The sequence below is a fragment of the Heptranchias perlo genome, chromosome 1 (assembly GCF_035084215.1).
Source record: "Heptranchias perlo isolate sHepPer1 chromosome 1, sHepPer1.hap1, whole genome shotgun sequence".
In the NCBI taxonomy this organism is placed as follows: Eukaryota; Metazoa; Chordata; class Chondrichthyes; order Hexanchiformes; family Hexanchidae; genus Heptranchias; species Heptranchias perlo.
Window position 1 is genome coordinate 113,159,262 of NC_090325.1, and position 21,505 is coordinate 113,180,766.

Below are 21,505 nucleotides of genomic sequence, written 5' to 3' on the forward strand. Positions count from 1 at the left end.
ATGAAGAGAGAGACTGAAGTGGGTGAGGAGAGAGACTGAAGTGGATGAGGAGAGAGACTGAAGTGGATGAAGAGGGCAAAAGAAAGAAAATGAGAAACAAATGAAGGAAAGGGAAAAGTAAGTAAATATGGAGAGTAAAAGAAGCAGAGTGATATGTGGAAAAGAGAAACACAAATAAAGGAGGGAGAAACAAAAGTAAATAAGGGAGAGAAACTGAAGTAAATGAGAAATAAATAGATATGAAATTGAAAAAAAGAAACAGATGAAAAATAGAGAACAAAAGCAAAGCAGTGAGAAATGGTGTTGAAGGAGGAGATGGAGAGAAAAACAGAAGTTGATGAGAAGGGCAAAGAAATCAAGGAGAAAGAAAGAGAATTGAAGGAAAGACTGAAAGTGAAGCAAAATTGGAGAGAAAAATAAAGTGGAGGATGAGCAAGAAGACTTTTTTCAGTCTTAACAGTACCATCAAAGTACAAGAAGGTGTTCATTCAGTGACAGAAGTGTAAAAAACAATGAATTACGAGCTAGACTTGGTTTATTCTCCCAACTCCTTAACTCCAAAAAGAAATCTTAGGATTAGCAGTCATAGGCTTGAAGGACATTTTTAAATTTAAGCAGGCTGCTCCAAAAGTATAGACAGCAGGACATTACTGAATTGGGATGTTTCAATTAAATCAGAACATTTGAAAAACTTGACTGTCTAAGTACTAAAACACTGCCCTATGTCATTTTCCTGGAGTATTGCACAAGAAACACCAGCAGATGGTGCTCACCTCAAGTCTCCGATCCCTAGTACATATTACTGTACATCATCCCTCTTAGAAATCATTGAAGTTTTAGGGGTAGAAATTGGTCCTTTTTGACCAGGTTTATGTGAGTAAAACGGGCTCAATGAAGGCCAATTTGGAGGACCAATGTCCAACAGTCCAATGACCTGAAAGACGTTTGAATTGAGTAGGGCCATTTTTCAGGCAGCTTCAGGCCCTTTGCAAATGCTAATGAGGGGTTTAACGCCTGTTTTAGGACCCCTCAGGGAAATTGGGCTCTCCTAAGCAGAACAGATGTCAGGCAGCCGCCACCAAAAAGATAGTTTTTTTTAAAGTTTGATTTGGAATCAGGAGGAGCACGCCTGCTCCTCCCAGCTTCACATCACTCCTGACGGCCGCTGTCGGCCTGCGATCGGCTCCAGCTAACCCTGGGACTTGTCTTCAGGCCACTGAGAGCGAGGCGTGCATTCATCCTTATTAAATTAGTTAGCTGCCTGTGGAGGCGCGACAAATACCGGCACTTCACCCAAATAATGTTAATGAGGCCCAAGGCCCAATTTCAGGCCGGCCTCGGTCCTCCAGGTTGGTGCGCACACTCTTTATGCGGCACCCATTTCAGGCCTAGAATTTCCAACCCTTAGTCTCCATTTTCATGAATATATGCAAAGTTTGTATTAATGGTGGCTGGGAGGCATAGTATATTAGTCCTGTTATAAAAGGCTTTCTGTTACAAATCAGAAACTACCAAATATACACAGCAGGTAAATTTGTATTTGAAAGGAAAAAGATTTGTTGCCATTTCTGTTTTGACCCTTCATCAGAACTGGAAACTGGAAGATTTCTGTAGGACTAAATAAAAAGGTAAGGGACACATTGGTAAAAGTCAAGAGCTGGCCATGTCAATTAGTATTACAGAGAAGTAGCTAATGGAGTTAATAGCCTGAGAATATTTGTTTTAATTGAAAAAAGGTGAAAAAAGTGTTGAATTTTTATACAAAGATCACCTCAGTCATCAATGAAAGTCCGTTGGGCAGACAAGACAAATGGCTCCAAAATGGAAGAGAATGAAATGGAAGGTGAATTGGGAAAACAGGCAGGAAAATGGGAGATGAACATGTGAATGATGGAGGAGAACGTTTCTCCAGTAAGTAGATGGGAAGAAGGTGTGTTTGGTAGTAGGATCACGTTATTGATGGCGGAAATGGTCCAAGATAACCCAGCAGGTGCAAAAGCTAGTGAGATGACAGGTGAGCAAGTGGGATCCTGTTGATGTGTGTGGAGGGAAAGAGGAGAAATGCAAGAAATGAGGCAGGTGTGATTAAAGGCCCTGTCACCACAGAGGAGGAAAGATTTCAGCAGAGGAAAAAAGAGGATATTTCATAAGCCCTGGTGTAGAAAGTGGAGTCATTGGAGCAGATGCTTGTCATAAATATCTGTGTAAAGCTCATAACCACCAGAGTTAGGGAGAAGCCCAGGCAAGGGAGCAAAGGGAGAAATGGACCACATAATGGAGGGATGGGTGGAAATGGGAAACATAAACAAAATTCCTCAGATTCGAGCGAGAGCAGAAGCAACGTCAACACAATCATCAACTTAACAGAGGAAGAGGTCAGCGAATGGGACTGAGTAGGATTGGAACAGGATGTTCCATTTAACCTACAAAAGGACAGATGTAGCTGAGATCCATGTGTGTTCCCGTAGCGATATCTTTTATATGGCAAAAACTTAGTGGATTTAAAAGACGTTACTAATTCCCAGACAAGTTTAGCCACATGAGGGACAGTTGCAGTGGACTGAGGCATTGATCAAGGAAGAACTCCCATTTTTTTCTTTCTAATACCTTTTCACTGCCTGACAGAGATGATCTTTGTATATGATACAGCACTTTTCACCTCTTTCAAGTTTTAAAAAAAACTATTCACATGCTATTAAACCTATCTGTGCTCCTTTGTAATAGCAGTAATACTGGACTATTATTCCCACCCTACCTCCACTTTTTTCTGTTCGGTCCTACAAAAGGAACTTATCTTACAGCTTCTAACATTATGAAGAGTCTACGCCTTAAATGTTCTTTCAGATGCTCATGGCCTGGTGGTGTATTTCCAACAGATTTCCAGCATTTGCATTTTTAAAATTTCTACTATTAATTTGCAGAACCTCCTTTGCTAACTTCACATTAGTTTTGCTTATGTTCTGAAATGTTCACTATACTGTGCACCTCATTATAATAAACTAGAAATGGTTCGCTTCCAAGAACTGTGCTATGATGAGATTGAATGTTGAAGCGTGTTTCTGTTACAATGAGATTTTGGAGTGTGTTTGTGGAGTTTGTTTGTTCGAATTCTTAGTTTTTTACTGCTAATCACTGGGTGGGTTCATCATATTTTTATTTCATTGATCCACCTATTGACACTACCACTGTTCACAACCAAGAAAACATTCACATATGTTTGAACAGGAAGGTCTCAGCGTACCAGCAACTGGCACGAGTCAATGGTGAGAATGTGGGGAGAAGGTTTCCTATGTACTCCAGGTGTAATCAAGTTTTAAACCTGTTCTCTATAAACATGTTGCCAATTTAGCTACAACTGCACAGAGAAAATCTTCCCCTGTGCTTGATTCACAGAACCTGCTCTGGTAGTTAGGATATCCCTTGAGCACAGTAGGGCTGGCTTTAAAACAGTCTCTCGTGCACTTCTTACCTATATCTGTTTTAGGTTAATTAACTATAGTGTTGTATAACTTCATATCATCTGTTCCCTGTTGTCATTTATATATTACATTTTGTGTTTTTTTGAGTCCGTTTATGTCTGTGATTCATTTTTAATACACAATTGAATCAGGAATTCCCACCTTAATTTAATTGTGTGAAGTTGTTTATGAACATTAATCATCATACACTAAAATCGTGTTCCTCTTACCCATCCCTCTAATGACACAAATTATGCAGGGTGCATCTGGCTTAGATGGACAGCCAGGACTGCGGGTGAGTGAGTCACATTTGTACTCTTTGTCCTTCCTTTTGACTATCTACTTTCTGCTTGGTGCTGGCAGTCCACTAGAGTCAGTAAATGCTCTGCGCTCATAATCCCCTCCTTCATACTCACTCCACTCTCTGTGCATGGAAAGCTCACAGTTCAGTGTGAGGCACTGCCAAGTCCTGTTGACTAATTTACTTTTTTTCACTATCTACTCAGGGCAACATTGCTCCAAGGTAAAGTGAGAGAGGAAGAGTGTATCAGTGTCTTGGGATTTAGTAAATGCAATAAGCTCTAAACATTGTCCGCTGTCAAGGACAGCATTAGGACCATGCAACCCGTGCACTTATACGGGCCCCTGAGCCAGTGAGGGGCCCCCGAGCCAGTCAGGGGTGGATCCAGTGAAAGCACACCTGAACAGTGGTAATAGCTGATCCCTGATCAATTTGTCAACTGATTTTATATTAACGATTACAAACATGCCATTTCACGATCATACGTGGGTGGATTTCACACCAGATTAAGTAGGTAGTAATTGATATCATTATCTAGTAAAATGTGGGGGCCCCAAAACAGAATCTTTGCACGGGGCCCCTGCAAGGCAAATGCTACCCTTGCCCACTGTTGCATTACATGTTTAACAAAAGAATCAAAAAAAAGCTAAGATTTACATTCTGGGTTCACGGCGACCTCTCTTCTATAACTGATTTACTTGGCACCAGTCTCAGATGGAGCAGTCTTAAGGTGAATATGACTTCTGATGGTATTGTCAGTCATGTTAATGGGTAGTACAGCATGCCACAGCAATTTTCTGATCAACTACCATTACATTGGTGTTTCTGGGAGCAGGTCATGATACATCAGGCAGTCACGAGTTGAGGAAATGCAAAAGAAAATTGTGTAAGTGGAAAAAGAAAAGGCCATCTGGTGCACTAGACTGTCCCTGTCTGTTTGGAAATGTTCTCGTGTCATCAATAATTCAGAGCTCTGGGGTAATTTTCCTGGATCTGAGATTTTTTTTCTATATCCACTAGACAAGACAGGTCTATTAGTTTATCAGTAGGTTGAGGGAATCTTCACCACAGCTAATTGTTCTCTTTGTGTTCAAAGGGTATCGATGGTCCAATGGGTCCCGCAGGTCCAGCAGGCCCAAAGGGAGATAGAGTAAGTACTGAGGTGTATGAATGCTTTACAGTGTCTTGTATAAATTGATCAGGAGTGGAGTGCGTAATGTACATCGGGATATACATTGCTTAGAAATAAATAGAAATACCTTAGTGTTAGACTTTACATCAATCAATTAGTGATGAAAAATAAACTACACAGCAGCTAGTAATTCTGTACCTATGACTGTTGCTCTACTCTGATCTTTTATATTATTTACTTTTATGACATTTTTCTCTTGTCTGTTCATTCTTCCCTTCCTCCCTCCCTACCTCCAACTTTACATCTGTACCTAGATGAGATTCCTTGATTGAAAGAGTTGGGCAGCCCCTGTCAATGCTGCCCCTAGTTGAGCAGCTATGAGGTGAAATGGGTAGATCTCCCTTCTCCCTTTAAGTCCTGCCCTTTAAGTCCTGCATCTTGTCACTGCCCTGCCCAGACCAGAAGCTACTCATTTCAGGGTGTGCTGAGCTAGCAATTTGAATCACAGTCTCCTGATTAAAAGTAGCACCATCATCATTGTGTCTCAGTAATAATATGTGACAAAATCCTTTTCCAATGCCTTTCAGCATGGAATCTTAAATTCCAGCATTCCCTACGTAAGCCCTAAATATCCAGTTTAGGAGACTTCAGTCTGCCCTGCCTGCGGTCCCAATGACGTCCACTCTGTAAATACGGCAATGTTTAAATAAATACTCTGTGACACGGCAAGTCTGCCAGAAGCTGCTTGGAAAGTTCTCTGGCATTTCAATGTTAGAACTGAAAGATTGTCCAGATTGCAAAGGAACGCTGAGATGTATTTTGCTATTCTTAAATAATTTCCTCAAAAGATAAGCTTTCAAACAGGAAAAATTGGGGCAGTTTTGTGCTGTGAATCCATGTAAACTAGAAATTGGATTGAAACTTGCCTAACCTCATTGCACATACGACCATTACAGCCAACAGACAGAGAAAACTTTTATCCTATTCGTCTGGACGACATTATTCAACTGTAAACAAGATATTTAATTTGTTGTTTCTAAAGAACAGCACAACATGCTGAACTGACAAAGCTCTTCACTTCTCATTTATTCTCTGTAGCTGTAAACGTATCTGTGTAAACCATATTGCACCCATTGTACCCATATCCCACACTATCTCTAATGTAAGGATGATGGATAGAATTAGATTGTACACAGTTATAGTCAGCTATGAGGTGTTTGCATCAGCTGGCGGGCAGTTTTATTTTCCAAAACAGTGTATTTTGCTGTTCTGTGTGTCAGATTAAAGGAATTTTGATAGTTGCTGGTGAGGTCACAAGACCAAATAGTCTCATGCAAACAAACGTTCCAAAGTATTCAGTATAGCAAGTTGTGCTCACAATAGAAAATAATAGGACATTTATCGGGGATTTAAGCTGTTATGTGATTAGGTTGGAAGTATTGTCCTTTCCCAGATTTTGATAGGTTTTTTGCTTTTAAAAGTGTAAGTGTTGCGAATCCTGCCCACGGCGAGGTACTGACCCTACTGCAAGCATCGATTGGAAGATCGCAGGGGTGATTCCAGGGTTTTGTAATCCACACTTTCAGCAAGCCAAGTACCTTGAATGGAAGAAGACTCTGAAAATCTACCCTTCAATCTCTACTGCATTTCTTTTTTTACGATGCACTTTTTTTGGATCGTGACTTGTACTTAATGTTAAATATGTTCAAGATGGCCTCGGCAGTGTAGAAAAACCCAATTATCTCAAAAGCAGAACTTAATATCCAGTCTAAACCATCACCATTAGCGAAAGATAAGCTGCCTCAGGAGTTTAATGTTCCACAGCAGTGTTTGCATAACACTCTCAACATGTTTTTTCTCAGACTGCAATGTTGAAACATGCTAAAGTTATTAAGTCATCTCCTTTGTGGAAAACAATTCCAAGTATTGAGAACATTATGACAAACAAACGGACCCTCACCATTAATGGTTTTCATTTCAGCTGTTATTTTCCATTAGACACTGCTGTTTGATTTTAAGCTCTGTGCGTGTGCTTTTTTAAACTTGTCATATCCCACGGGGCTCCCTGCACTTGGCAGTTTCCATGACTGTCACATCTTCAGATACCAAAAGCATTTGAAAATGCTTGATTCGTTAAAGCTAACTGTAGATCGGTTGTTTTATATTAAAAGTGTTGTCATTTCAGGGTGAAAAAGGAGCAGTTGGTAACCCAGGGCCAAGGGGACCCACAGGTTTGCCTGTAAGTAAACTTAGTGTTAGTATGTGTAACAGTAAGAGGAAATAGCACTCTTCGTGCAGCTTGAATTACTTACATGATTACAGATGGCTGGGAGTGAGTTAATGAAGCTTTTATTTGCCCTGTGAGTTGAGATTGTACTTTAGAAGTCCTGGCAGACAACGAAGCTCGGGTTCTTTATGGCTCATCTGAACTCTGAGACTAAATTGCAGCCACAAACTCACTCTCTACCATCTATGTTCACATAAAAGTCTCAACAATTTTTTAAAATTTCAAAATATACTTTATTTATAAAATTTGTAAAGGTACATACAATGCAATTCATGTCATGCTTCAAACAATACAATACAGGTCATACAATTTGCAACGGTACAAACAGTACAATTCAACAGTCCCGGTACAATCAATACAGTTACGCACCATACATTGTACATACAGTTCATGATGTACAATTTTTTTTATTCGTTCATGGGATGTGGGCGTTGCTGGCGAGGCCAGCATTTATTGCCCATCCCTAATTACCCTTGAGAAGGTGGTGGTGAGCCGCCGCCTTGAACCGCTGTACTCCGTGTGGTGAAGGTTCTCCCACAGTGCTGTTAGGAAGGGAGTTCCAGGATTTTGACCCAGCGACGATGAAGGAACGGCGATATATTTCCAAGTTGGGATGGTGTGTGACTTGGAGGGGAACGTGCAGGTGGTGGTGTTCCCCTGTGCCTGCTGCCCTTGTCCTTCTAGGTGGTAGAGGTCACGGGTTTGGGAGGTGCTGTCAAAGAAGCCTTGGCGAGTTGCTGCAGTGCATCCTGTAGATGGTATACACTGCAGCCACTGTGCGCCGGTGGTGAAGGGAGTGAATGTTTAGGGTGGTGGATGGGGTGCCAATCAAGCGGGCTGCTTTGTGCTGGATGGTGTCGAGCTTCTTGAGTGTTGTTGGAGCTGCACTCATCCAGGCAATTGGAGAGTATTCCATCACATTCCTGACTTGTGCCTTGTAGATGGTGGAAAGGCTTTGGGGAGTCAGGAGGTGAGTCACTCGCCACAGAATACCCAGCTCTGACCTGCTCTTGTGGCCACAGTATTTATGTGGCTGGTCCAGTTAAGTTTCTGGTCAATGGTGACCCCCAGGATGTTGATTGTGGGGGATTCGGTGATGGTAATGCCGTTGAATGTCAAGGGGAGGTGGTTAGACTCTCTCTTGTTGGAGATGGTCATTGCCTGGCACTTGTCCGGCGCGAATGTTACTTGCCACTTATCAGCCCAAGCCTGGATTTTGTCCAGGTCTTTGCTGCATGCGGGCACGGACTGCTTCATTATCTGAGGGGTTGCAAATGGAACTGAACACTGTGCGATCATCAGCGAACATCCCAATTTCTGACCTTATGATGGAGGAAAGGTCATTGATGAAGCAGCTGAAGATGGTTGGGCCTAGGACACTGCCCTGAGGAACTCCTGCAGCAATGTCCTGGGGCTGAGATGATTGGCCTCCAACAACCACTACCATCTTCCTTTGTGCTAGGTATGACTCCAGCCACTGGAGAGTTTTCCCCCTGATTCCCATTGACTTCAATTTTACTAGGGCTCCTTGGTGCCACACTCGGTCAAATGTTGCCATGATGTCTGGGCAGTCACTCCCACCTCACCTCTGAAATTCAGCTCTTTTGTCCATGTTTCAACCAAGGCTGGAATGAGGTCCGGAGCCGAGTGGTCCTGGAGGAACCCAAACTGAGCATCGGTGAGCAGGTTATTGGTGAGTAAGTGCCGCTTGATAGTACTGTCGACGACACCTTCCATCACTTTGCTGATGATTGAGAGTAGGCTGATGGGGCGGTAATTGGCCAGATTGGATTTGTCCTGCTTTTTGTGGACAGGACATACCTGGGCAATTTTCCACATTGTCGGGTCAATGCCAGTGTTGTAGCTGTACTGGAACAGTTTGGCTAGAGGTGCGGCTAGTTCTGGAGCACAAGTCTTCAGCACTACAGCCGGGATGTTGTCGGGGCCCATATCCTTTGCTGTATCCAGTGCACTCAGCCATTTCTTGATATCACTTGGAGTAAATTGAATTGGCTGAAGACTGGCTTCTGTGATGGTGGGGATATCGGGAGGAGACCGAGATGGATCATCCACTCGGCACTTCTGGCTGCAAACGCTTCAGCCTTGTCTTTTGCACTCACAGTGCTGGACTCCGCCATCATTGAGGATGGGGATGTTTACAGAGCCTCCTCCTCCCGTTAGTTGTTCAATTGTCTACCACCATTCACGACTGGATGTGGCAGGACTGCAGAGCTTTGATCTGGTCCGTTGGTTGTGGAATCGCTTAGCTCTGTCTATAGCATGTTGCTTCCGCTGTTAAGCATGCATGTAATCCTGAGTTGTAGCTTCACCAGGTTGGCACCTCATTTGTTAGGTACACCTGGTGCTGCTCCTGGCATGCTCTTCTACACTCTTCATTGAACCAGGGTTGATCCCCTGGCTTGTTGGTAATGGTAGAGTGAGGAATATGCCGGGCCATGAGGTTATAGATTGTGCTGGAGTACAATTCTGCTGCTGATGGCCCACAGCGCCTCAAGGATGCCCAGTTTTGAGCTGCTAGATCTGTTCTGAATCTATCCCATTTAGCACGGTGATAGTGCCACACAACACGTTGGATGGTGTCCTCCGAGCAAAGACGGGACTTCATGGTGGTCACTCCTACCAATACTGTCATGGACAGATGCATCTAGCGATAGCTAGATTGGTGAGGACGAGGTCAAGTAGGTGTTTCCCTTGTGTTGGTTCACTCACCACCTGCCGCAGGCCCAGTCTGGCAGCTATGTCCTTCAGGACTCGGCCAGCAGTGGTGCTACCAAGCCACTCTTGGTGATGGATATTGAAGTCCCCCACCCAGAGTATATTCTGTGCCCTTGCTACCCTCAGTGCTTCCTCCAAGTGGTGCTCAACATGGAGGAGGACGGTTGGTGGTAATCAGTAGGAGATTTCCTTACCCATGTTTGACCTGATGCCATGTGACTTCATGGGGTCCGGAGTCAATGTTAAGGACTCCCAGGGCCACTCCCTCCTGACTGTATATCACTGTAGCACTACCTCTGGTTGGTCTGTCCTGCCGGTGGGACAGGACATACCCAAGGATGGTGATGGAAGAGTCTGGGACGTTGGCTGAAAGGTATGATTCTGTGAGTATGGCTATATCAGGCTGTTGCTTGACTAGTCTGTGGGACAGCTCTCCCAATTTTGGCACAAGTCCCCAGATGTTTGTGAGGAGGACTTTACAGGGTCAACTGGGCATGGTTTGCCTTTGTCGTGTCCAGTTTTATTCTTATTATGACTTTTTTTAAGCGAGATTTTACAACTGAGTGGCTTGCTAGGCCATTTCAGAGGGCAATTAAGAATCAACCACATTGCTGTGGGTCTGGAATCACATATAGGCCAGACCAGGTAAAGACGGCAGGTTTCCTTCCCTGAAGGGCACGAGTGAACCAGATGGGTTTTTACGACAATCAGGTAGTTTTATGGCCACCATTACTGATACTAGTTTTTTTTAATTCCAGATTTTATTGAATTGATTGAATTTAAATTCCCCAGCTGCCGTGGCAGGATTTGAACGCATGACTCCGGATTATTAGTCCAGGCCTTTGGATTATTAGTCCAGTAACATAACCACTATGCTACCGTACCCTCAATACAAGGTGGGATGTCCTCATACGGCGGCCTTTCCCCATAGAGCCTTTGCGTAGCTCGCACCTCGCCTCAGTGCGTCCCGCAGCACGTACTCCTGGACCTTGGAGTGTGCCAGTCGGCAACACTCAGTCATGGACAGCTCCTTCAGCTGGAAGACCAGCAGGTTTCGGGCGGACCAAAGGGCCTCCTTCACTGAGTCGATGGCCTTCCAGCCACAGGTGATATCTGTCTCAGTGTGCGTCCCGGGAAACTGCCCGTACAGCACAGCGTCCTGTGTTACTGAACTGTTGGGGATGAACCGGGACAGATACCAATGCATCTCTCTCCACACCCTCTGCGCAAAGGGGCAGCCCATCGCGAGGTGGATAACGGTCTCCTCCCCGTCACAGCCTCGAGGGCAGCTCGTGGTGGAGCTAGAAGGACCACACTGGGGGGGCCTTTCTCACCACCATCCAGGCTACATCCTGATGCCTGTTGATCACTTCCAGCGACGAGCTGTTTTGCCAAATGGCCTCGACTGTCTGGTCAGGGAAGAAACCGATTGAGTCCACCCTCTCAGTTCCTTTGCAGGACACTCAGGGCATTCTGTGTCGACCACTGTCTGACAGCCTTATGGTCGAAGGGGTTCCTCCTCAGGAACTTCTCCACCTGGGACAGGTGGGAGGGGACGGTCCAGCTCGATAAGACGTCCTGCGCCTGCTCGGCCAGCGTGGACAGACCCAGCCTTCTCAGTGTGTTGGACAGGTAGAAACACAGCACGTAGTGACACATGGTGTTTGCGAACTGGGGCTCTGCACACATCCTGAGGCAGCCACACACAAAGGTGGCCATCAGGATCAGAGTGGCATTGGGGACGATCTTCCCCCTTTGTCTGGGGTCTTCTACATGGTGGCCCTACAGACGCGTTCTACCTTGGACCTCCAGACAAAGTGGAAGAAAGCTCGAGTGACTGTGACGGCGGAGTTGTGGGGAATGGGCCAGACCCTGGCCACGTAGAGCAACACCATGAGTACCTCATACCTTATCACCAGGTTCCTGCCAGTTATGGAGATGGATCGCCCCCCCCCCCGAACCCCCCACATACCAAGCCTCTTTTTGGTCTTTGCGATCCGTTCCTCCCAGTTCTTTGTGCAGGCCAGGGGCCCCCGAACCAGCTCCCCAGCACCTTCAGGTAGTCGGACCTGATGGTGAAGGGGACAAGGGACTGGGCCTCCCACCTGCCAAAGAACATGGCCTTGCTCTAACTGCGGTTCACTCTGGCCCCCGAGGCCAGCTCAAAACAGTCGCAGATGCCCATCAGTGTGTGGATCGACTGCTGATCGGAGTTGAAGACGGTGACGTTGTCCATGTACAGGGAGGCCTTAAACTGAGAGCCTCTGCTGCCTGGGATCGTCACCCACTGATACCAGCATCCTTCCCTGATGGACGCGGCAAATGGCAGAGAGAGGACAGCCCTGCCTAACTCCAGATCTGATCGGAAAGCTCTCCGACTCCCACCCATTGATTAGGTCTGCGCTACGGATGTCCGCGTGGAGCAGTCGGATCCAATCGTGGATTCCTGCCCCAAAACCCATTTTGGAGAGCATGTCCATCATGTATGTTGTAGGATATTCTGTCGAAGGCTTTCTCCTGGTCCAGGCTGATGAGGTCGGCATTCACCCCCATGTCCTGCACGTAGGCAATCGTATCCCTGAGCAACGCAAGGCTATCAGAGATCTTCCTGCCGGGTACAGTACAGGTCTGATCCGGGTGGATCACCCGCTCCAGAGCAGACTTCAGTCTGTTGGCGATGGTCTTAAACAGAATCTTGTGGTTGACATTTAGCAAGGAAATGGGTCGCCAATTTTTGATTTCTTCCCTCTCCCCCTTCCGCTTGTAGATGAGGGTGATGATGCATTTCCTCATGGACTCTGACATGCTGCCTGTCAGGAGCATACTCCCATACACATCCAGTAGGTCTGGGCCTATCCAGTCCCACAGAGCCGAGTACAACTCCACTGATAAGCCGTTGCTTCCAGGAGGTCTACTCTTCTCGAAGGACTGGACGGCCTTTGTCAGCTCGTCCAAAGTCAGTGGCCAAATCCATGCTCTCCCGCTCGCTGTCCTCTAAGACCTCCGTGATAGAGGACAGGAAGGACTGGGAGGCCGTGCTGTCTGTGGGCTTCGCATCGTACAGCCCTGCATAAAAGGATTTACTGATCCTCAGTATGTCGGCCTGCGAAGACGTCACCGAACCATCTTCCTCCTTCAGGCTGCTGATCACAGAGGTCTCTCTGTGAAGCTTCTGGAAGAAGAAGTGCGAGCACTTCTCGCCCTGCTCCATAGAGCGGACTCTGGACCGGAAGATGATCTTTGAGACCTCGGAGGTGAAGAGCAAGGCTTGCTGGCCTTTCACCTCTCAGAGTTCCTCCCTGACATCGACCCCCATCGACTGCAGCTGGAGAAGATCCTGCATGCTTTTCTGGAGCTGGGACACTTTCCTCTGTCTCTCTCTCACCTTCTGAACACCTTTGAGGATGAAGAATCTCTTGATGTTGGCCTTGATCGTATCCCACCAGTGCATCGTGGCGTGGAAGAGGGGTTTCATGGTTCTCAAACACGTGTAATCCCTGTTTAGTTCCTCGATGTTCCCCGGGGTCAACAGTCTCGCGTTCAGCTTCCATATCCCCCGCCCGCCTCCTGGTCCTCCTGCGATTGACAGTTGACCATTATGAGGCAGTGGTCAGAGAAGAACACCAGCTGGACGTCGGTGGATCTGACCTTGAGTGTTGGGGACACAAAAAGGAAGTCTATCCTGGAACGGACGGACCCTTCTGGCCTGGACCAGGTAGTCCAGGGTCGCGGCACATCGCGTAGTCGATTTGATGCTACGCACGTTTATGGATCCAATTTTTAAATCCATTTTAAAATACAAAGGAAACAAAACATTAAAGTCTTATTATTGCATCAGTCTGGGGTCTACGTTACCATCCATTTGGGACCCTGGGTCCAGATTCTGCATTTGGGTGGTGTGCAGGAACTTCTGGACAGTCCTTGGGCTGAGGAAGGAGGCCTTTCTTCTGTTGGGGGAGGGTCCTCGCTCAGGGGTCAACGGCAGGGTCTCGTGGGGTGGTGCATCCATGAGATCCACAACCAGGTCCGGCTCCTTGTCCGTCACCGGGGGTTTATCTCTCCACATCCGTCATGCTGCTCCAGGTTGCCTGGAGTTGGGGGACCTCACTCTCCACGTTGCTACTCCCGGTTGCCTGGAGTTGGGGGACCTCACTCTCCACGTTGCTACTCCCGGTTGCCTGGAGTTGGGGGACCTCACTCTCCACGTTGCTACTCCCGGTTGCCTGGAGTTGGGGGACCTCACTCTCCACGTTGCTACTCCCGGTTGCCCGGAGTTAGGAGACCTCACTTTCCGAGTTGCTGCCCCCAGCATCCCGGAGGTGGGGTGCGCTGGGCATATTGCTGCTCCCGTAGCCCTGGAGCTGAGTGTTGCTGCTCCTAGGTTCCTGGAGTTGGAGCACGTTGTCGGTGTCGCTGGTACCCGTCGCATTTTGCTTCTTCCTTTGATGAAGGTGGGGATTCCCCCCCCCCCCCCCCGCTTCCTTGGTTGTCGTCCGAGGAGTGGTCGCTGTTGCCTGTCGGGGACTCTGAGCTCCTCTTGCTGCTGGCCGCACCTTTGGCGTTCGTGTCTCTGGTCTTGCAGGACTTTCTCTTTTTCTTTGCTTGTATCATCCATCCTTCATCCGTCCCTGGTTCGCCTTCCACTGGCTCTGTGTTCTCAGGGGTAGTTTCAGGGCTGGGAGTCAGGGTTTGAGTGGTTTCCTCGGCACTCCCTTCCTGCTCTTTGTCCTCCTCCTGGTCGCCATTGGCCCTTTCAGATGGGACCACACCAGGGGGGAGGGGTCTGGCCTCCTTTGCGATCCCTACGACTGCTGCTCTCTTGTCCTGCGTCACCTCGCCTCTCACTGCCCTTGCATAGCTTAGTTTGCGGTTTGGGCAGGTCTTGTTCAGGTGACCAGCTTCTCCACACAGGTTGCAGCACTTGGCCTCCTGACAATCCAGTGTCTGGTTGACCTCGTTCCTGCAGAGCACTGCCTTGCAGGAGGCCGCTTCATGCCTGGGTTTGCCGCAGGATCGGCACACTCCGGGTTGCCCCGGGCACACCACATACCCTCGACTCGTCCCAATCACGAAGCTTGACGGGAGGTGGATGATGTTTCCATTGGCATCCGCCCTCAGCTTCGCCTTGATGTTCCCCCTGCTGGTCCAGATCCCGTGCATATCCGCAACATTAATGCTCCGAACCGCTCCGTCTACGTATTGCTTGAGGAACATCAGCACATCCACGACGAGCACATGCGGGTTGAACATCTGGACCATCAGCGTCCGTTCCTTCTCCTGCGGGAGCACGAAGAGCGGCTCCACGGTGAGGAGCGACAATGGGGCTTCCTTCTCATTGTCCTTGAAGGCCCAGAGCATCTTCAGGCATCAGGCGACATCCCTGAAGGTCACGTCGAAGTATCCGCTCCTCGGGAAGTCCTGCAGGCAGAAGATGTCCGGGTCTTGAATGCACAGGCTCCCAGCAGAACCTTCCTCACGAAGACATCCCGTTGCCATGGCGTGGGTCCTTCACCCACCTTTGCGGTCAGCCTGACCGTGTTGCACACCCCGTGTCCAGGAACCTCTGGTCGCCATCTGCTCCAAAAAAGAAACCGTCTTCACCTTACTGGAGAAAGGTGTTAGACCGGTCCCTGGCCAGCATTGAGATCCACCTCTACGTCAGTAAAGCTACAAACAAGTTACAGCTATTTCTCCTCGTCCTGCTTCATCCTGAGGCCCGGCCTTCGTGATCACTTGGAACGCCCCTGCCAATTGCTAATTACTGAGAGTGATGCAGGGCTGAGGTTACACTGATTGACGATTAAGGAAGGCTATAGTGGTGTGATCACTGCAGAGTGATACTGACATGCGACATGAATGACAGGAGGGTAAAATCAGGGAACTATTTCGCAGTTTTAAAACAAAAATATAAGATTGAAAGGCCTGGTGCACGTTATTAAAACAGCCTGGTGCACCTAATTAAAACAGCCATATGTGGGAGTGTACTAATTCTACATTGGCAAGATAGCATCAGGCTTTAGTAGTTCAAAGATTGTAAGCTTTGAGCTGACTCCCTTGATGCTTAAATAGGCTTTGTGGTGTGGCACTGAAGCCACACAGACTAGGAAAATCCCACGATTATTTCCTGATCTGTACTGTATTACTCGGTCCCAACTATGACGGGCAGGAGGATCACTACAATTGGCTTCAGTGTTCTTGGAGATGGGGAAGGGAAAACTGAGCCAGGGTTCCTGCTGCTGACTGCTCTTCAGTAACGATGCTGGAAGTATGTGTCCATGTTGTGCTTGGCTGTGGTGGCCATCGCTGTCAAATAGCCAACATCGCTCACTCACACACGAAGAGTGCGTGAGGTGCTGATGTAAGAAAGGAGTGATTGGAAAGAAAATCAGAGGGCAAGTTCAAAGAAGAAGCTGGGGGAATCGGGAGCCATGTATGTCTGTGAAGATGGGGATGATGGACAAGTGGGACTTGTACGGTATAGGATATGGGCAGCCGAGCTTTATGGAGCAGGAATGTATGGAGAGAAGAGAATGGGGAAAGGTGCTGAAGTAGGGATGGGGATAGGAGCTGTTACAGGGTTGGAAGTTGGCAGTTTTTGTAATGGAGAGGATGGGATGTGCTGGGTTCAGAAACTTAACTCACAATTGAAGAGAATGTTAAAGATGTGAACAGTCTGGTTCAGTCCATGACAATAATATGCATTTTAAGGCAGCAATGATTGTGACTGTGATGTGCATATTGTGGAAATATATAAAGTCAGGTTTTCCAGCTTGACATTAACAAGCTTTTTTTGGAAGGAAGGAAGAATTAAGGAGCAACGAGGATAGATTTTCTACATCACTGCCATTTCCCAGGCACAGTGAATAGTGGAGACGTGTTACATCAGGTCTCCGCCCATCTTGCACTGCTCCAACATTTCCCGGGGCTTCCCCAGTGTACATGTGTGGGGCTGCGCCTAGAGTAGGCACAGGCCCAGAGTTCTGATTTAAAGTGTTTCTGGCCTCCCACAAATTATTCCTTGACTTACGATCGTTGGGTGCCTAAAAAAACTGGTGCAAAATCTATCCTTGGATCTCCGCAGACTGGAGAGTCTGTGGGGGAGCTGGGGTCACACTGGATACATCAGAGACTAATAAAAAATATATTTTGTTCCCCCTTATCCCCCAGGATGATCTCATGAACCTGGGGCGTTCTGGTTGCTACTTCCCAGGAGCACCGAAGGCCCAATCCGGGCAGCCAGGAGAACATAAGAACATAAGCCCATAAGAAAATAGGAGCAGGAGTGGGCCATACGGCCCCTTGAGCCTGCTTCGCCATTCAATAAGATCACGACTGATCTTCGACCTCAACTCCACTTTCCTGCCCGATCCCCATATCCCTTGACTATAAGAACAGTAGCAGGCCTCTCCCGATGTTTGGGTGCGCAGACGAGCCAGGGGTGAGGCCTGGGCTTAGGTAATGCAATAAGCCTGGGGCAGGAAAATCGCAGGCAGCTTCTTCCTCACAGGCATAGCACACCTGAAATGCATTGCGCCCATCAGGTGCACAGCGAGTACCCATAGAGGAAAATCTACCCTAATATGTCTCAACTCTGAACCATGATTACTTAAAGTAACATCATCTTCGTTTGTTTACAAGCGTGGAACATGGTGACTTAAATCATTGCAGGGTGAATTCTTCCTCTTGATAATTTTACCAAAAATGTTGGCATGATGCAACATGGTAAACCCTCTATGAACGTCATCCCCTGTGTTATTTGCATACGATGTCAAAAGTGAGACACAGCCCTTCTCCTTTCCTCAATAAAAAAGGCTTGCTGGACTTTTCCCATAAAGACAGAGCCCCTTTTAATATATTAGAACTCACCTGTTGCATTATGAGTAGAAACTCATTTTATTTTTGATGTTTCTAAGTTATTGTTGATGTTATTAAGCTAATTAACATTTAATTGGACTGCCAGAGGTCCTGGGAAAACTAAAGCTCCTTGAACAAGCCTTAGGGCATGTTTTTGACCCCGAGCCGGGAAGGGGGCGGGGGGTCAAATTGCGGACGACAAATCCGGAAGTACGGGTTTCCCGGAAGTCCTTATGATTTTGACGTAAGGACGTCTTTTATTTTTTTTTGTCTCTTTGCCGTCCGACTGACCGGCCTGATTGACAGGCTGGCCTCAGTCGGACGGGAGAGCAGCCAGGGAGAGGATGTGAAAAGGTAAGTCTTCAGGTAAATCTTTGATTGTGTGGATGGAGGGGGAGATATGGGGGGGCATGGGGGCATGGGGCACCGATGGGCATGGGGCACCGATGGGCATGGGTGGGCATGGGGTCACCGATGGGCATGGGGGGAAGTCAGTCATGGTGGGAGGGATCGGCGGTCAGTCACAGGAAGGGTGTCGGAATTGGGGGTCATCGCAGGGGTCCGTGATCATTGGGGGGGGATCGGGGGTCATCGTGGGGTCCATGATCGTTGACGGGGGGGGGGGATCCGCGATCGTTGAGGAGTCGCTGCAGGTAGGCTTGTTGGGCCTGGGGGAAGCACTCCTGCTCCTCCGGGCCCACAAGCTGTGCCAGAAAGGCACTTACCTGCAGTTTCGGGCCTTCTCGCGTGACATTAAGGTGAAGGCCCGGGAATCCTGGATCCCAGGGGCTGAAATTGCAAAATCTGTAAAAATGAAGGCCCGCAGCCTCCATGAAAGGTTTTAGCGACCAACCAGCTTCCTGAGAGCGGGTTGGATGCCCGCCTCTCGTCCCGCCCCGATGAAAACCGGAAATGGGTGGGTTGGGGGCGGGTTGGGGCGAGTCTGAAATGAGTGCGATTTTCAATGCCCCCCCCGCCCCCAACCCACCCATTTTTCAATGTTAAAATTGTGCCCTTGGTTTCAGTTTTCAGCTCATATACTTTGAAGCTGGATCTTAGTAATGCAGTAATGAACTATTCAAATGTCAGGTCGAGCTCTATCATGATCGTATCAACCCTACGCTGCAAAATAAACCTAGAAATTACTGATGATGATATTAGTGGATGATTGCTTAATGTGTTAATATGGCATTGCTCTGTCCATTATTTAACAGAGGCATTAACCCATTCATGTTATATGAATGTTTTAAACATTTGTCCAATAACATCAGTAACAGTCATCTCCAAGCTTTACTCACTTAAATAGCAATTTAAACTTAAAACAAATGTTTAAGTTTTAAACATTTACTTCAGCTCATCTGGCTTCACCTTTCCTCCTGTTCTTTGTTCCTCCACGTTCTCTCTGTCATCATTATTTTAAAAGCATTATTTGTATTTATTATATCCTATTCTATCTATTTTAACCCTTTTTTAAACTTTAAGACACTTCTTTCTTGACCTCCCAGGTCTCACAATTCATTTTGAAGATGGAAACAATGTTGGGAGGATAAAATGCCCCTTGATTAGCTGAAAACCTGGTCCACACTGATTCTTTAGCCATTCCAAGCCTGGAGTGTAAAGACTGATATGGTTGTGTTAGAGACCAGACCAGGTCTATCTTTGACGCAGTTGACCGCGACTGCTGGACAAGCTGGGGTAGATTATCGTCTTCACCGTCTGGGTAGTAATCTCTTGGAGCAGATCAGCCGCCATTTATTGAACCCTCCCGTTATTGAAAAATGCCTGCTATACACAGGCCAGGGAAAGTTATCGTCTGCAGTTGTTATGTTGTAGCTAGTTAATAAATAAGTTAGCTAGACTCCGTCTAACAGTCACAATTTCTCAGACGGCGGGGGGTGAATTTACACAGGGGGCTCGTCCGCTGTAACTTCGGCAGAAGAGCCATGGAGCCGGGGAAAAATGGCGTTTGCACAGTTCTTCCAGGATTCCTGTGGCTCTTCCACCAAAGTTACGGCGGACAAGCGGGACAAACCCCCACCGGAAATTCACCCCCTCTGTGTTTAGTGAAACTGCATTAAGAATTAAAGAGACACAAAGCTGTGCTGTGAATGAGTGATCATTACAGTAGCCACAAAAAAATGGCTACTGCAGCATTTTAACATCTTTTAGATTTTTTTAGGATTTTGGGCAGAAGTGGATTTATCATGGACAAAACAAGTTATAAATTGGATTACATCCACCCACAGGAACTTACAGCCCTGAAAACACTGCACACTTAATATAACAATTGGAAGCAGACATGTCAATCATTATGTATATGTTATTCTTTGACAGGGCATTGATGGAGATCCAGGGTTAGATGTAAGTCCTATTTCCTTTATACACTGTTTCTACCAGTTCTGTTTCTACAGGACTCCAATTGTGTTCACTTAAAGCAGAACAATGCAGAATCTGTAAAGCCTTTAACCTTTTAAAAAAATATGTTATTTACAATATTTGCAGATTTCAAATTACTTAAAGATCCTTTTTAGTAATATTATTGCCATTGAGAAAGTGTCGCGGCAAGCAACAAAGATGATTCCAGGTATCAGACATTTAATTGATGAAGAAATGTTAAGAAAGTTGAGTATGTTTCTTTTGGAAAAAAAGAAACTTTGTGAGCTGTCCTAAATGAAGCCTTTAAGAAAGTGAAGGGAACTGACAAAATTAATCCAGGCAAATAGTTTACTCTGGCAAAGGGTTCAAATACCAGGGATATAAGTAAAAATTAGGAAATTAAGAGTAAGAAGGTAACAAGTTCAGATTGAGACGAGCTGCTCCCTTTATACAATAAACAATCAGTTGCCAGTAAAAGGAGTCCAAGTGAACATATCTGTTATGATTCTTTGTAATTATTTTTTTTTCACAGCAGAAATCGCAAATTTATTGAGTCATTTTGATTACTTTTTTCTTTCAGGGTTTATCTGGTCCTAAAGGAGATAAAGGAGAGAGGGGAGAAAAGGTGCAGTTACAGATCTGTTTATTGCACAAGTGTCTTCAGATGGCTGTTTTCATTGTTGGTGAAATGAAATGATCTGAGCATGAGAACCAGATGCGCATAAAGCTCCAGTATTCCTTTTTAAGTTGCCTTGGGTAAAACGCAATACAGTGAATGAGAGAACCCCGATTCACTCTGTATGTGCCTATTGTATAGCCTTGCAGTTGTAACTGAACAATGTACAGTGAAGTACTGAACAATTGTACTGAACTGAGACAATGCAAATAGTACTCATCACAGTTAATTCTCTCAGACTATTTCCCACTTCATTCCAAGGTGTTTATAGATCATGTCATATAGATAATCATTAGCAGATTAAAATAAGGAGCTGCGATTTTTAAATTAAAAACATTAAGTGAAAAACAGTGAAGATAGTGATGTGTAAAGAACATTATGGGGTAGAAATCGCTCGGAGCAGCACACCAACACTCCTCGGCGCTCCATAGATTTATACTAACTCACAAACTTCCTCTAATAGGAAGCGGAGAAGAGCCCAGCATCAGTTCAGGCGAAGCTAGGACCGAACGAGAAGTGACAGGATCGATCTCTCCCCTCAACCATTCAGATCACAACATTTTCGATAGCTGCGTTCACTGTCTCTGCAGGCTTCCCATGTTAAACGTTGAGGGTCTAGACAAGTAAATAGAGAGAAACTGTTCCCATTGACAGAAGGGTCGAGAACCAGAGGGCATAGATTTAA

General features: G+C 46.4%; 1 protein-coding gene across 1 annotated transcript in view; it reads left to right on the forward strand.

The window, feature by feature from the left end:
• LOC137308558 (collagen alpha-1(XXV) chain-like) overlaps window positions 1-21,505 on the forward strand; it is a 170,493-nt gene that overhangs the window by 125,796 nt on the left and 23,192 nt on the right. Inside the window, exons 28-32 of the mRNA XM_067977368.1 lie at window positions 3,718-3,753; window positions 4,856-4,909; window positions 7,077-7,130; window positions 20,103-20,129; window positions 20,725-20,769. Of these exons, the coding sequence (XP_067833469.1) occupies window positions 3,718-3,753; window positions 4,856-4,909; window positions 7,077-7,130; window positions 20,103-20,129; window positions 20,725-20,769 (216 nt within the window). The remainder of the gene's footprint in view (window positions 1-3,717; window positions 3,754-4,855; window positions 4,910-7,076; window positions 7,131-20,102; window positions 20,130-20,724; window positions 20,770-21,505) is intronic.